The sequence below is a fragment of the Oreochromis aureus genome, linkage group 4 (genome assembly GCF_013358895.1).
Source record: "Oreochromis aureus strain Israel breed Guangdong linkage group 4, ZZ_aureus, whole genome shotgun sequence".
In the NCBI taxonomy this organism is placed as follows: domain Eukaryota; kingdom Metazoa; phylum Chordata; class Actinopteri; order Cichliformes; family Cichlidae; genus Oreochromis; species Oreochromis aureus.
In genome coordinates this window covers 21588346-21606551 of record NC_052945.1, presented here as the reverse complement: position 1 = coordinate 21606551, position 18206 = coordinate 21588346, and the positions used below count along the sequence as shown (strand labels likewise).

Genomic DNA, 18206 nt, shown 5'->3' with positions numbered 1-18206 from the left:
GTGTTAATACAGGTGGCTATGGACCTGGACCAACCGCCCACCACAAGCACAGCGGCCAGAGCAAAATTATAGTAATGGGAACCACACCCAGCACGAATCAGCAGCTGTGGAAGAGACAGCAGCGAGGAGAGAATTAGAGGAGAAATTAAAAGAAGTTTTAACACATAAAATTGGGGCCAACGGACTTGTGGAGGTTGGGAAGGCGTCCGAGCATCACAACAAAAGGTGAAACAAAAACACACAAGCAGAGAAAATGTGAGAGAAAGGCTCCTTTTAAGGTAATGCCTTGTTTGAGAAAAAAGTAAAAATAACCCGCCCACAAATGCACACACACGCAATGAAAAAACAGCTTACATTCATGAACACGTGAAGATTTTCCAGCAAGGTTAAAGCAGCGAAAAATTAACATACACCTGTTGTTAAATGATGAATTTTATCTATTACTAACAAATAAACTCTCTGGGTTGCAGGACAACAACTTAACTTCAAAAAGAAAGAGACTGGTATGACCAACCAGCGATGAAACAACAAATTTAGTGGTTAAGTGATTACTCAAGGAAGGAAAATTCATTTTTTGTGCTTTTAAACATGATCTTAAGAATTTAAACACGTACCTGTGTTGTCCTGTCAACTTGGTGGGTTATGAGTGATTATATCGTGAGAAAAAACGGAAAAAAGGGGAGAAAAGCTGACACAGGGCCTGGCCCGGTGTTTCTCCCCTCTCTGAATAACACAGCCAATACAACATCATTTTCCTGTTCGTCTGTTTTTGTTTTGAAAACAATGTCTGTGCGTGATGTCTGTGTACGGCTGCTCATGGCCTTGATTGAATTGTTTGCTGTGCTTCACAAAGCCTGATGAGGAGCAGTGGTACAGAGTGAAAATGATGAACTAATGGTGTGAGTTTTATTTCGAGCACCGCATTTTTGTGATTGAGATTTAATTAAAGGAGGAACAAAAGGTGCTACAGTACCTGAGGTTCTCATTCCCATACAATATTGTCTCAGCAGGAAGCAAAACCTTCCTGTGAATCTTTAGCTGAGGTTTGGGTTTTGCTTAGCATTAGGGTGATTTTATCAGTGAGGTTTGGATTGTTTTCTTTCTCTAAGAGAGAGAGACGGTCTTATGATTGGACATGTCTGCAACGGGCCCTAGTATGTGTTATTTTATTAGTATTTTATTGGTTACGTTTGTTTTTGCTTTTGTTGCAGTGCACTGAGATAAGAGCATCTGGGAGGTGTGATCCACCGGTGGTGATATTTTGTGAGTTCATGATTTAACAATCAGCTCTTTAAACCAGGCCTGAGAGATTGAAATTTAGAGCGCTATGAAATATTCTTACTGAAAACAGTCGCAAGTGTTTTTCTCCATGATTATAATGGGCTTGGGAGAAATTCATTTATGTGGGACACTGATCACATGAGAAGTCCTGAGTCTAAAAGGATTGCAGCGACTCAATCCAGTTCAAAAAACAAAGAATTGTTTTCCTTTAAAATGATGACGTCATCGTGCTGGTGATGGATACTCGAATAGATTGCGCTTGAGACTCCATTATCAGCAATATCTGGTATGAATGTGTGTGAATGAATGCTGCAACTGGACTGGGATGGACTGACGACTAAAAGTTTTAACTGACTTGATACTGAGATAGGATTAGTAAATGTCCACAAACAATTCACCCAGTCTGTAAGAGAAGGGTGGATGTTTTGTCTTGCTTAGTTTTGTTTTGTTTTGCAGGAGCAGGAGGATAAGAGCATAGGGGAGACTGTAGCTTCACATGAGTGTGTGGAACTGCAGACTTAACCCTTTGGTTGCTAATTTTGAGTTACTGATGTTTGCATTAAGAAAATTGTGTTTTATTAGCTGTGTTTCGATTAAGGGTATCACATTATATTGCTGGGAATGTCAAATGCTACAGTGGAGAAAACGTTTGATTTCACTCATGACTGGAATATTGTTCTATTAACCATAGCAGGCCACTGTAAAGCCAATTAACTTAAAGAGGGAAAAAAGCCAAAACTTTAACAATATCTATGAATAACAGGGGAATGGTAGTCTTGTCACATTCAAAATAGAGATATGTAATAACAAACACTGGTCCACGTGATTCAGGTTCTCCCACTGAAATAGTCAATAATTTAAAAAACAGAATATAACCGACAGGGACATGTGACAGGATGTGGTACTGCAAAAGAACAAGAGCAAGCTAAAGAAAGAAAAACCTATTGTGTTTAGTTAAAATGTACCATTACACTCAGAGGATCAATATGAAATCAAAACATATGCCAATTTTGTGTGGAGCACATGACTGATAACTGTTCTGTCCTGAGTTTTTGTTTCCTATAGCACCCGCTTGACCACACCAACAGTTTTTCGCCACCAAAGGAGTAATTGCAAATATTCAAGGGAGGAATATCACCAAAAGTGGGAAAGGTAAGCCCCGATGGGGGTGATAATACCATAAATTTCACTTATGGTCAAATTCTTAGAATTTGACACCAAACATAGAATTCTCCAAAACTTAGAGACAGAAAGGAGTTCTGGTTAAACATAATTTGGCAAACCACGTAAGGATGGAGGTTTGAATCTATAATATTTTGAAACAACACTCAGCAAAATGTTGACCATGTTGACTCTGTTTACACTAGTGTGCATAGGTTGGCTAATCTGACCAGGGAATGCAATAAACAGGATTGTCAGAACAGTCGACGTTAAAGTCACTTTTGACAGTCCAGACTGGGATGGCGTTGGACATCCTCAGGGTGGAAAAGGGTTGGTGTGACCAAGGTGTGGTTTGGCTTGTTGTATGTATATTTCAAAATGATACAGCTCTGGATGGACCAGTTGCCAGGGCATGGAAGGATGACAGACTTTATTAGATGAGGAGAAGGAATTTTCTGGGATTGAAGATCCTCTGGGTAAGTGGTTGACTAAAGCATGCATAAAGTAAAGAAAACAAAAATAAAAATCATTATGTTATCGATTGGTAGTAGATTGATAATTGGCCATATTTACAGCTGTATTGACTTGTTGTGGATGCAGTCCCTTTCATGTTTAAGCACTCTAATTGACAGATTGAAAATAGTGACATCAAGGGAATGATATGCAGTGGCACACTATCAAATGCCAGTGACGGTTGGACTCAGTGATGAATCAGGTGAGCTGGATTGATGGCTGAATCAAGACATAAATTCCTCTGCTGTGGTCAGTGAGGGGAAAACAGTGGGTAAAAAGGGAGTTACAAATGTGTAGTTCATATTAACACACAGGTTTTGTTTCTAGGCAGTTCTGCAGATGCAGGCTCTGGGCGGAGCCAGGAGTTTAACAGACTTGACATAATAACTAAACTGATTTCATTCCCCAACACAGGATGGCAGCGCTGGAGCAACAATACTGGAGAGGAGAATTTCCGATACTTTCTGAGATATAAGGTCACTAACCTTTTTCTTTTAATTTTCTAGCTCCGATGAATTGACACATGGGAGTGTGTCAAAAAGGGGGAAGTTGAGTTTTAACATCAAACAATGGTTTTATGAACATGTTATGACTTTATTTGTGTGTTTAATAATTTAGGGATGGTAAAACTTAAGCTTATAATGTGTTAGAATTAAAAATGGTTCATTTGTTTTTGATTTCTTTTACTAAACTAAGCGGTTATAATCATTTTCATACAGACATTGCAAATGTGCTCATAATGAGTTGGCACTCAGTCTTTTGAAGGTCATAAGCTTCGTTCGGCGTGATGTCCGGACTGATATATTGCAGGAAATGGCTTTGAGTGCAGAGGATGCAAACACGCTTACACACACATAGATTATGATTAGAATAAGTCCCCGGGTCAGAGAGTCCTGAACCTGATATGCTAAACCAAACCAAATTTGCATCACTGGAAGAACAATGGACAATAACATTAGATTATCAAGGCTAGGGAGAGAGGTGTTTTGGTTTTCTGCCTTACAGAGAAAGGAACAGACACCACACGAGGTCACGGAGATATGAGGATCCTTGCAGCAGACGTAGATGTAGAGACTGCCGAGACAGCAACTGGGATGAAGTGTCATGGCGTTTGAGCTCCGACTAGTCACCTCAGGAGGATGGATCCCATAAACACAGCAAGAACCATGAAGGGGTTGGCGAAAAACTAGGAACACCAGACCAACGAGGTTCGAGAGGCTCTCGGTAAAAAGGGGGACACGGCTGTGACCCCAGAATTCACAGATCGTTGTTTGAAATAGGGGCAGAATAATTCCCTGATCTGTGCAACGACTGAAGGGTGGTCTAACCCCTGAGGTCGAAGAAAGAAGAGCAGAGAATCACCCGACTGGAAGACACTGATAGCTGTTTCTGCTGTTTATTATTGTGCTCGAGAGTCACAGTGACACAAGAGGAAGAAACTCTGTACAAAAACTGATCAGACTCAAAGGCAAACACTGCTTGATTGCTGCTCAAATTACAGAAAATACATTTAACTCAATCCTCACACTCAGAAAAACAACATTTGCTGGTTTTGTGAAGCATTTGTGTTGTAAAGTTTAGTGTGACACTACTACTCGTCTTCAGATCCGGCAAAAGCGAGAGAGGAAAACACACTACCTGTCGTCCATCTCATCATTTATCTGTTTTTTTCCAGGGTAGTAAGTAATAAGGCCACACATGTGGTCCACATAATTTACATACCAAGTAAGGGTAAAACCCGACCAGCAATTTGTTTTGCTGAGATCTGTATTTGTTTGTTTTGCTCATTGAAATGTGTTACGATTGAGAGAGTAGGAGCTAGGAGCTTAGCTCACCGCATGCTGGAGTAGCCGTCCGCTTTGTTGTTTTCTAAACTTAAGGCACCCTCTTGTAACAAAATTAAACCATGGCTCCTGTATATTTGCGTTAATGTGTTTGCAGAGACAGTTTGATGTGTTGTCACTGTTATTGTCTAAAGTTAGTGTAATAACCAGTGTAGGGACTAACGCGTTATTAAGAAACACGTTACAGTAACTACGTTATTATTGTGGTAACGAGCACGGTAACTAGTTATTATGCCAAAATCAGGAACGCGTTAATTGTTACTCGGATTTAGATAGGGTCGTTATTTTCGTCGTTACTTCGTGTGGTGGCTATCGCGGAGCTTCCTTAGATTCAGTAACATTAGCAAGTGGTAGGAGGCCAGCAGGTGGATGCGGAGAGACCCAAGGCGGCTGCCAGTCAGGTGAACTGAACTTCAGGTAAGAAGTTATGACCTGCAGTCTATCTGAGTCAGATATAAACCAAGTTTAGGTGGAATTTATTTTCGTTATGCTGACTTTTTCGTACTGTGTACTAGCTAGCATGACGGCGTTTCTATACAGCTGGGTGGGTGCTATGTTACTGATGTTGAACTTTATTTTATTCATACGGTTAATTATTAGAGTTGCCAACCGTCCTGTAAAAAACAGAATCGTCTCGTATTCAGAGAAAATATTACGCCTTTCGTATTGAGGTGAAAAGAAATGCAGTTTGTCCCGTACTTCAGCTAGGATGGAAAAAGACACAAAGCTGGAGTTATTCTGTGTCTTTGTTGCACAGCTGCCTCTTCTTCTCTCATTCTCTCCCCCTCCCTCTCCTGTTGCTACTTCAATCATGAAACTGATCAAAGATCAGCTGATCGGCTTTTCTCTCTTGTTTGTTTATCGCCCGCTTTGCACCAGAAAGAAGAAACCAGCGGATGTCGCGCTAAACAACAGCAGCACGTTTAAGCTTGATCAGCTGTTGTTATAATTTATTTAATATTAATTTCTAGTATCAGCTGATGTTTGCTGGAGCCACAGCTGTAAAAGCTGCTGGTCATGATATCAGTTTGGATATGTGGTGAGAGGGAAAAATGCAGATGAAACCAGGAGATGTCCTTACTGAATCATCAGAGCTGAACAGGTGATGGAGAAACAGGTTTACCTTTTAGGTGACATGAATGAGTTGAAGGGAAGTTATGAACTGTTTCTGAGAGACAAGTAACACCAGGATCCTTTTCTACATAGCTGACAGCTGGTAACTGTGCAGGGGCGGCTCTAGTAGTGGTCTCTAGTCAAAATGCCCGGGCCGATTTTTTTGTCCCACTCCAGCCCTGGGCACGACACGCAGTGAATTAATCTGAGAAGGTGAATTAAAAAATAAATGACCAGGCCAGTGGTGCACATCACAAATTAGCTCGCATAGACACATTAGTTGTGCTGCTTCTTAATAACAGTATTTTAGCTAACAACCCCAACTACCAGATTCAACTTGTCCTTTGTCTTTTTTTTTAAGCCTTGTACTGATTTCTTTATTACTGTAAATCAGTACTATCTTATTTATTCACTATTGTTTTTTTGTTTTTTTTTCATTTATTTCCCAAGCACTTTTGTGTGTCATTTTTTTCCATGACCAGTTCTTTTCCATAACTGATGCCCTCTCCCATTTTTTGTTTGTGCGTTCTTTTTCCTCTGTCTCATATATTTTACAGTTGTTTACTTGACAATATACAGTCCCAATTAAAAGTTTAAGACCACTTGAAAAATGGCAAAAAAAAATTTATTTTTTTTGATTGAATCTTAACAAGGTTCCAAGTCAAGCTTCAACGTGGAACAAGAAGAAATGTGAGTGAGACAAAACATTTTTTGAGCATGCAATTTATTGAAAACAGCGTTTAAACTGAAACAGCTGTTTTACAGCTGATCAAAAGTTTAAGACCTAAGAGCTACTCATCACTGAGTTCTTGTTTGGAACTTTTTTGGCGGGGAGGTTTACTGGTTTTTTTAGAGGTGTGGTCTTAAACTTTTGATCAGCTGTAAATTTTCTATTGTATATTTCAATAAAAGATACAGTAAATGGAACAGGGTATTGTTTGAATTAAAGACTATACTGATTCTGCCATGGATGGTAGTTTTTATTCTGTAAGTAAAATTTAAAAAAAATATTGAACAATGAATGAATGAACAAAATGTGTGCAGGAATCAATTTTTTTATATTGTAAGAAATAAACACTGACCAGGTCTATGCTAGCTTTATTTTTGCTGTTAGAAGTCACTGCAAAACTCCCAAACTAGGTAACAGTAAGAGGCAGTTTTCTTGTTTGACAGGTACCTATAACTCTGACAGAATCTTTACCAGTGGTTTGAAAAGCCAGAGAATCCCACAGACTGATGTGCACATCTCTGTATTAAAATTCAGCATTTACTGGATGATCTGGGTCAGATATCCTGTTAGAAAAGACTCGAGTGGGGTGTTTAAACTAGCAGTAGTGGTCACACCACTCACTACTCTCAGTCAGATGAAGGCAGTTTTCCCATCTCCAGAGAAACAACAGACGTGCAGATAAACAGTCTAAAGAATGACTGACTGAAGCTGTTTGTGCAAAATCTTAGAGTCATCCTCTCTATATGCCAGACATTTAACAGCTGTTATATTTAATTTTACTTTTAAAATAATTTTAATATATAAAAGAATGTCAATTTTAATAGTGTTTTACTATATCTGACATGTTAATTTATTATATTTTATGTTTTTCATTACAAATGTATTGTTCCAGTAAATATTATTTAGTTTGAATTAAGTAAAACAGAGCCATCTTTCATTTATGGAATACAGTAATCAAATATCCATCTACATGTTCAGAATCTGAAGAATTCTAAAGTTAGTATTTACTACATCAATTTGTTTGTCACATTTTGAATTTATTTGTTCATAATATGCTAAAAACAGTAAAATCAGAATAATGTTGGTGATAAAATCATAACCAGTACTCGGTGATATTTGGTTGTGAATAGTTTTTGATGTTCACAACGAACATGTGGATTTAAAATGTGCAGAAATGATAACTGTTTAAAAATCACTCATAATCACTGTGACGTTCATGTTATTTTTTATTTATATTTATTACTTCATTTTATTTATTTATTTTATAAAGACTCTGGTGATAATAAAAAAGAAGTTTGTTGAAAGTACTTTTGGGTATCTACCACTGGTTCATCCCAGCAAACCAAAGCATTAGTAAATAGTTATGAGGTTTTAAGATTTTTTAAATAATAGCAAAACATGTAAAATTTATATTATTTTTAATGACCTGATTATCTAAAAAAAACAACAACAGAAAAAACGTATTTTAATGTATTGATCCATTAATCATAATATAAAATCCTCAATACTATATTGTTTTCAGATATATTAAATGTGATGAAACAAACAGTTGTTTCACTGCTGTTACACTAAGTGAGTTGTGATTTTTTTTTTTTTTTTTTTTTTTTTTTCGTATGTAGGTCTAAGTAGGTCCATAATAGACACAACTCACTGATTGCTTCCAGTTAGACCAACTATGATGTATATGATCCTATGCAAACTCATAGGCTTTCTCTGTTACTGGGTTATAAAACTTCACATCAGATTGTGAAGCAGAGTTCACAACACAACAGACACCAAACAATATGTTGTCTGTAGCTCTGCTAGTGTTCTTAGCTGCTGGATGTGAGTCTCTGTAGATTTGTTATATCCAGCATTTCTTCTTTGTGTTGTAATTTACAACAACACATGTCTTTTTTCAACACGTGTCAAGTGTGAACAGCTGACACAGCCAGACTCTTTGAGTGTGCTTTCAGGTCACCCTCTGACCATCACCTGTAAGGTGTCTTATTCCGTGAGCAGCTATTGGACTCACTGGAATAGACAGGCTCCAGGAAAAGGACTAGAGTGGATTGGAAGAGCAGCTTCTGGAAGCACACCTCACTACAGTCCTTTACTCAGAAACAAGTTCAGCATTTCCACCGACTCTTCCAGGAACACAGTGATTCTAAGTGGACAGAATGTGGAACCTGAAGACAGTGCTGTGTATTACTGTGCCAGAGACTCACAGTGACACAAAACACTAGTGGACTTGAACAAAAACCATTCAGTGTCTAAACAGCTCTAACATTAACAAACCACAGGAGGAGCTCTTGGACCACTGATGCTTTCAAGTTCTCATCAGTGTTAAAGAAAGTAGCTGTATATATGGCAGTGATAAGATGCACTACAAACAATATTAAAAAACATGCTTTAGTTAAGATGAGCATAGTACGTGATTTGACTGAAGACTTCAACCACCTTGAGACAAATATGTTTGAATGCACTTCTATGTGGAAAACAACTACAATCATTCATTAATCCAGACATGACTGGAACATGTGTGTGTCTGGTTGATTTGTGCTCTCTGTATGGTAGCCACTACTTGTTGATAATCTAATTTAAAACAGGGGATCAGAAGAAAAAAAGGATGAACACTATATCCTTTCTGTGGGGAGGAGTTAATGCAAAACTTGGATGGTTTTAAAGAATACTCTTGTGACTGAAGTGTGAATGACAGGAGTGAACTCACAGTTTAACATAATGGACATATCGGCCAGACTGCTGATTATCTTACTGTTCTGGGGAGGTATAGTTTCAGTCATTTTGACCTGAATTTCTTTTAATGATTTTCCAACTCACAGCAGGTGACAATTTTCTTGTTTGTTTTGACAGGTGTTGATGGTCAGACTCTGACAGAATCTGAACCAGTCATTAAAAGGCCTGGAGATTCCCACAGACTGACCTGCACAGCCTCTGGATTCACATTTAGCAGCCATGATATGCACTGGGTCAGACAGACTCCTGGGAAAGTACTGGAATGGGTTGCCGAAGTTAGTACTGGTAGTAGCAAATACTACTCTCAGTCAGTCCAAGGCCGGTTTACCATCTCCAGAGACAACAGCAGACAGCAGGTGTATCTGCAGATGAACAGCCTGAAGACTGAAGACTCTGCTGTTTATTATTGTGCTCGAGAGTCACAGTGACTGAAGTTCTTTGAGCAGCTGTACAAAATGCTTTATCCTGTCTACATGTATCTCATATGTTTGATATAGTATGGTTAAAGAAAATTATATATTTCAGTTTTTCTCATTTTCAGAATTCTTTTACAGAATAATACACAATAATTTCTTTGTCCCAATTTTTAGTGTACAAATTAGATATTTAAGAACATTCAACTTTGTAGACTGTTGTTGCATGAGTTATCTACTGAGGGGTGTATTTGTGTTACATCCTCTCCTTTTATAACCTGTAGAGTGACAAATTTCCAAAGACAAGAAGAGAGAGCAGCTAAATTGGGTCTTAATGGTACTCCAAACAGAGAAATGGTTAGGACCGCAGCGATCCACTGTGTAACTCAAAAAACTTTCAGGCAGTGTTTTAAAACTCACACATGATTAAGAAAATAAACAACCTGTGACATAAACTCTAATCACACTTGGCAATCTTTCTTCTGTAAAAAACTTCACATCAGATTTACAGAGGAGTTTAAATGGGATCAGACATTGACACTGGCTGCTAGAATTACACTAAAGTAAAAAGCAATAGTTAATAATTGACACTCCTTAAGAAATTTTGGAATTTTATGTTTGACGTCCTTTTGGTGTCTCTGTGTGCTGCTTTTCCTCGGAACTGACAAAACTGAACAATTCATTTGCACAGTGTGGTTTCAATATAGAAAACACAATGTCCATATTGATTATAATATAGCCCATATAGTGAGGAGGAGCCAATGCAAAATTCAGGTGTCTTTCACTTATACTTATCTGCCTGTCGAGAGAATGACAAGATCAGTGGACTCACAGTTTGATATGATGGATTTTAAGACAGGAGTGTTGCTTTTAACCCTCTGCTGGGCAGGTAGAAACTTTTTTTTGTTTTGTTTTGTTTTGTCTTCAAAAAGTAAGAGCTTGCATTAAAAGACTACTTTCTTTTTGATTTCACAGGTGTTTATGGTCAGACTCTGACTGAGTCTGAACCAGTGATTAAAGGGTATGGAGAATCACACAGATTAACATGTACAGCATCTGGATTCACATTTAGTAGCTACTACATGGCCTGGGTCAGACAGGCTCCTGGAAAAGGACTGGAGTGGATCGCAAGCCATTATACCAGTGCTTACATCTATTATTCTCAGTCATTTCAAGGCCGGTTCACCATCTCCAGAGACAACAGCAAACAGCAGCTGTATCTTCAGATGAACAGTCTGAAGACTGAAGACTCTGCTGTTTATTTTTGTGCTCGAGAGTCACAGTGACTGAAGCAAGTTGAACACCTGTACAAAATCCTCCAGAATTTTGATAATCTTGTTTTCTTTTCTTTAAAGTATACTCTGACAGAGATGATAAACAACTGAATTTTTAAAAATGGCATCGTAAACAGCTATACATTAACAAAAACTTTGTGCAAAAATCCTGTTGCTGAAATAATTTCCCAGGTGAACAAATAACTAGATTCATATATATATATACATGTATATATATAACAGACAAAATGGTTTCTTTCCAGACAAAATGTATTTTGTAACGTATTCCGTCACGTTACTCAATGAGAGTAACATATTCTGAATACTTTAAGTACTTTTATTTTTTACTTAATATATTTTCATGCTTTTTACAACTACATGAATGTACTATTGCTGTGTGGTTTATTGCTATTACTGAAGGTTACTCACGATACCAATGCCAACTGGATTTTTAAATCTTATATATAAATGAGTAACAGTAGGGCGAACATTAGGTAAGGCTGCACTTTTTGCTGCAATCTCATATAGAAAACTATTCTGTGCGTATATAAAACAGCTCTGCAGCTCCGAACCGTAGTAAAGGGACCTCTGGCTAATACGTCGGGTTCGTGTCGGGTTTGTAGCCGAAAACCAGCTTTACTTTGTTGTCTGGGTCAACTTTGCTAGTGAGAGACAGAGAGAGGCGTTGAAAGGCTGCTCCAACTGAACTTATTGTTTCGGAGGAAAACATGAATTTACAACTGGGCTCGTCAGGCACTCTTTTTGGCTGCAGTGGTTGTTATTTTATTGACATGCTTCCAGCTCCCGTTTCTGCTCGGTGACAACTCGTACTTTTCCACTCTCCTTTTTCTCCCTCCCTCGCTCACAGACACATAACGGGTATGGCAGTCCAGTCTCCCTGCAGCACGGACTACACTGCCCATGAGGCTACATTCTTTAGGGCTATGCCTGTTACACTGCCTATTGCCTTCATATTAAATAATTTTTTGAATAATAATTTTTAAAATATTTCTTCACGTCATTATGCAGGCCGGAAGTAGAGGTGAAATGGGCCGCATTAGAGGCATTAGAGCCTCTTAATGCGTGTTTTGTTTGGGTTTCCACCAGCGTGGAATTACCAAAAAATAGAGAGAGCAAAGCCTAATATATGAAACAGGAAAATGCTGTCATGTAATCCATTTATTTCTACAAAGTAACTGTATTCTGAATATCATCTTTTTAAACGGTAACTGTAACGGAATACAGTTACTCATATTTTGTATTTTAAATACATCACAGCGGTACATGTTACTCCATTACTCCCCAACACTGTATATATATATATATATATATATATATATATATATACTGTAGCCTTATTCAGTGCACATTGGGGTGTTCTTATTTCTTGTCCTTTCTGATCTGTAGTTGTCTCACTCCACTTCCATTGTGCACTGATAATTAACATAATTAAGATTAATATTAAATCTGTGTTTGCTTGCCAGTCAATGTATATGCAGAAGTGAACACTGGAGCTCTGCAGCTACAGAAATCTGATTTTCTTTCGGACACTGTGAAAAATAAAAATTTAAGCTTGGCTCCTCTAACAGAGGCCTGAGAGCTTGAGGGTCCTGTGCATTATCTTTGCTGTTCCTAGGACTGCGCTCTTGTGGACAGAGATCTCAGATGTTGTTTCTGGGATCTGCTGGAGCCAGTCACCTAACTGGATGTTCATTGCAACAAGTGCTCCGATTACAACTGGAACCACTGTTACCTTCACCCTCCACAGCTTCTTGAGCACTTCTATAAGCCCTTGGTACTTCTCCAGCTACTTCTGTTCCTCCTACTTGATGTTGCTATCACTCGGTATAACTACATCTATCACTACGGTGGTCCTTCCTCTGCTTGTCCACCATTACTATGTCCGGTTGGACCAGTTTGTCCATCTGTATCTCATTCTTGACCAACCCTAGGGGGCATCTCCCATTTTGACTTCCAGACCATACTTGGCACAGATGTTTCTGTATACAATGCCAGCCACTTGGTTATGGCGTTCCATATATGCCGAGACTGCTAGCATCTTGCACCTTCTTGTTATGTACTGGATTGTCTCAGGGGCACCTTTACACAGCCTGCACCTGGGGTCTTGCCTGGTTTGGTAAAGCCACATGATGCCTCCTCCGCTTGCTCCTCTTCTTTCTTGAGTTTCTGGTGCCTGAGGTATTCACTAAGCACATTCACATTTCAAATGACTAAAAATTGATGTTACCAGTTTATTTCACCAAATACAACATAAAGGTATTTATAGCATTTTAGATGTCTTGTGTGTTGATATGTTTTTCATATACATCTAACTACTTAACTTAATTATGTACTCTTTATGTAATGTAATCTGAAGCACATCCACAGTGGCTGGGATCAGCAGCCCATGTGATATCAGATATGCAAAATGGTAGTTTTTACAGCTGGTTGCATTTTAGTCTATTATTACAAGATCTGAGAACTAAAACCTTTGACAAAATGATAAGAAATTGTGTATGTGGTATACATGCAAACTGTCATGAGAAATTTAAATGTGCACTTTCTTTCTCTTACTGGCATAAACACACCTCACACCTGCTGTTTGTGATGCTCCGTTGGTCTTTGCATTGTCTCAATTCTGTGTTTTGGTACTTTTTTGACACCTGGTTGTTACTCAGTGGTTTTGCTTGCTGCTTGCCCTGATCACTCTGCCTTATCATGCATAACGACTGTATAACAGACTTCCTGCTTCCTCCTTTTAATTTCATGCATTTACCAGAATCTGAAGGTACAAATAACTTAGATACGATTAATGTTTTTCCTTGTTGTGTTCACACATGATATTTATAATGAGTATAATGAGACTAACAAAGTAAAACAGGAAACAAGAAACAAATCACAAAGATGCAAACTTGACACTGAACTAAACCTAGAATGATAATCAAAACCGCACAACTAAAGTATCAGAACATAAATCATAATACAGAAAAATACCAAAACACACAAAACTGAAAATGCTGGGTCAAAATGACCCAGAACGGTGACACCATAAATAATATTTTGCTTTGTTTCATTGTCCTCCAGTTTAAACTCCATTGGTAGAAATCAGGCCAACAATCACTGATATCAGCATGAGTAGAGTGCTAGAGTAACCAGCCAACTTATAATTGATCACCATGAGTATAAAACAGGAACGATCTTATCTTGTAAAGTGTCTGAAAGATCTCTGAATAAAAACATCACAAAAAATGTCAGCCTTTGTTCAAGTAAAGTGAAAGTCACCTGAAAATCAGCTGGCAACAAAATTCCTGACTGTTATGCCATTACTAATCCTGCAGTGAGTTGCAACAATGGAACAGAGACTTGACAGAGCTTCTTTAATGTGTCAGCAGAGGACTGGGATGCATATAAACAAGTGTTTTGTGAAGGAAAACATCCATTTCCCAATCAGGGCAATGAAGACCATATAAGCAAAAGCAGACGTAATGTAAGAAATTGATTACAGCTCTTTCTAAAACTTCATGTATAAGATGGCAGCGCGTCAGTGAGACGCAGCAGCTCACTGCTCCTCACGTTTGGTGCTTTGTTTTTTTATATTTTTTACGTATATATGCGTGTGTGTGTGTGTTTTACTACTCTATATCAATTACAGTCTACTTACAGTCATCAGGACCTTCTGAGTTTGGGATTACACTCTGCAAGGAACATTACGTCGGACCTCCATGGCATCTCGGACGACATAATAAGAACTCCAGGGTCTCCATAGATGGATCTTCCCAGCGGCAAGCCAAAGAGGAAACATAAACAAAGGAGGCAAAAGCATGGCTGCAGGGTCAATTTCGCTCTACTGTTGTTCTAGGTATGACTGTGCAATGACAATAAATAGTTATCTTATCTGATCTGATGTTCCTCTGGTTGTGACTTTATTTTTATGGTTCTCTCCCTTTTGTGTTTTTCAAGACCTTCATGTGCCAACAGTGAAGATAATGCAACCAACTGCCTCTGAACTTTCCATGTCTGACATCCTAACGCTTGTTTGCCTAGTGTCTGGATATTTCCCTGCTAACATCATAGTGTACTGGGAAGAAGATGGCCAGACTCTCCCATCCATGCATTACATTAACAGTCCTCCATGGAAATACTCAGGGAGCAGCTCTTACTCTGTGAGCAGCAGACTAAACACTAAACATTACTAATAAACATGTGAACATGTAATTCTTTGTGTTTCCATTGTTATTAATTGCATTGTTTACACAATGTCTTTTGTCTTTTAGTTTTATATTAAGTGTGACATATATATAAGATGAAGTCAGAAAATAAATACAAAAAATGAACAAAGGAAACTAATGACTAAATACCTTAAATCCTGCGTGAATTTAGAAACATGCTATCTTGCCTCAAAGAGTATTATGATGACACATACTAGTATAACACCATGTTTATCCTTCAGAAAATTGCTTCATGCACCAAGATGTTGTATTTCTCAGATTTTCCAGAAGAGTGAGACAAAGCTCCATGTGCAGGAGCAGCAATATAGTTGCCACCTCTATGTGAAAAACTACTCATGTTGTAATTTGAAGATGACGATAAATGTGATGGGATGGCATGGAGTTATGAAGAGGTGCATTCATTTGAAAGCACAAAGACTCTTCTTCTTTGCAAACATATATAGTGTCCGTGTGAATCTGTAAACTCCCTGTCTTTGTACCTTGTGGGTTTAGACGAAATCACAACTGGCATGGAGAGCACAAAACACATTAAAGCTAACTGTTGGTAACCTCTGAACTGTTACCAGTTCAAAGGTTACAGTTGGCCTGGATGCACAACTGATCTGTTGCACATTCAGACTATCCCATATTTTCACATTAACAAAAACAAATTTATTAACGGGGGAAATATGAGTATTTAATACACCACAAGTCAAAAATTTGGGCACACTCTCATTTAATGGTTTTTCTTTATTTTCATGACTATTCACATCGTAGATTCTCACTGAAGACATCAAAACTATGAATGAACACATATGGAATTATGTAGTAAACAAAAAGTGTGAAAAAACTCATTGTCTACATTGTTGCCTTCTGGTAGTTCAATCCCCTCAGTTCTGACTACCTTCCCTCTCTTTGTTACCATCTGACTACACTTCTCCAGTCCAAATGACATTGCGATGTCATTGCTGTAGATCCTAGTGGTATGGATCAGTGAATCGATTTCTCTATCACTCTTGCTATACAGCTTGATGTCATCCATGTAGAGCAGGTGGGTGATGTTTGCAGGCCTATGCAGAACAGCAGTGGGGACAGGACATCTCCTTCCTACATCCCACACTTGATGGTGATTTGTGCCAGTAGCCTGAAGTTGGCCTCCAGTGTTGTTCATCACATCCCCACTGAGTTCCTGAATTATGTCACTGGGTGGGAATCACAGTGGCAGACATCAACAAAAGGGTTTCTAGTATGAAAAATAGTGATAAGGTTTCCAAAAGACACTCAGGCGCAGGCCAGGGTATTCCTTTAAGCGAAGAAAAGTGCGTTTATTTACAGTGAACACAATCACCAAGTGGCTATATTCAATGCAGGGGAAAGGGGTCCGGGTTGCCAGGGTCCGTGGGAAACAGGGTTAGGGGAAAAGGTGCTCCACACTTTCTGTACAAAAGCTCCTCCTCCTCCTCCTCCTCCTCAGTCACTCCTCTCAGAATCCGGTTCCAAAAACGATCTAAACACAAAAGGTCAGGTTAGCGGGATAATAACAAAGGGCTTTCAAGATACAGGTTGGCAGATACACAAGTTTGACTGATGCTGATAGCTCAACGATCCAGCGAAGACTAGCGCAGACTTGCCATCTTAAGTAGTGCAGTAATCAGCTGGGATCAGCGGCCGGTGCGGTGATGAGAGCAGGTGTGTGGGCCAGCAGCGGGAGCCAGCAGCGGGAGCCCGCAATGAGCATCACCGCGGCGAGAGAGAGAGAGAGCGAGAGGGGGAGAGAGCAAAAAACCACAAACATATTGCCTAATAGAGGGTCGACCAGCGAGGCACAGGGACCATGACAAATAGGACACCACCAGCACCTGACATGATTCTGCATTACAGTCACCTTATCTGTAATGCATGCAGGATTCACATCTTCTTGTCGACCTTCAGAGGGCACTTCACGTAGTTTTGGAAATTGGCTACAGAGGTTCCAGTGTCCTGGCTCCTCCTTGCCATAGCATTTGTGTTGAACCTCATTGATCACTTTTTTACTTCCCCCTGAGTTCATGTGCTGCTTACTATTTCATTATGTACCAGGACAAACTGATTGATGGTCAGTTAATGATATTAAACATTTTGCAGTTATATGTCTCATTCATTCCTGCCTGTTTTCATCTCTTCAGTGTTACAGGTCAGAGTATGGAGTCCATCCCTTCCAATCCTGTAGTGAAGAGGCCTGGGGAGACTCTCAGTCTCTCCTGTAGAGGATCCTGTTTCACATTTAGCTGCTGTTCTATGGATGGTTTAAGACAACAAGCAGAAAAAAAAAAAAAACCTGAAATGGATAGGAGAAGGCTACTCAGATTCCAGCAGAGGCAAATATGTGAGCAGTTTGAGTGGACATATAGAAACTGACCAAAGACAACAGCAACAGCAACAGCATGACATATCTGAGAGTCTAAGGAGCTTGGAAAGAATCTGAGACTTCCATCCTAAAACCAGAGGACTCTGCTGTGTATTACTGTGTGAAAGACAAACAGTGGTTTAAGTAATGACAGACACTTTACAAAAACCTTCAGCCATACAGCTTCACAAGAACCTACAGGGGGCAACAGATGATCAAAATATGATGTTCAACTCACTGACACAATAACACCTGTGTTTATTGTCTATGAATGCATACTTTTAGAATATAAAAAATACTTTTGATTATCATGAAAAACAATATTGAAAAATGTTGAACAACCATTTTTAGAGGAATACAAAAATAGATAGAAAGAGAGAATCATGGCACATTCAAGAATCTCTACATTTACAAAATATATGCTTGTAAGAGGATCCTCTGTGAATCAGAGCTTCTTCCTGAGTTAAATAATAGATACATATTAGATTAACACAATTTTAAGTGAGAGTCCTCTTGTGAGAGGGCTCTCAGAGTCCTTCCCGATATG

General features: G+C 38.8%; 1 gene segment (V, D, J or C); it reads left to right on the top strand.

The window, feature by feature from the left end:
- Nucleotides 1-9349: 9349 nt before the first annotated feature.
- On the top strand, nucleotides 9350-10205 carry LOC120439901. The segment is given in 2 exon segments: nucleotides 9350-9409; nucleotides 9496-10205. Coding segments are annotated over 2 exon segments (357 nt in total).
- The last annotated feature ends 8001 nt before the right edge of the window (nucleotides 10206-18206 follow it).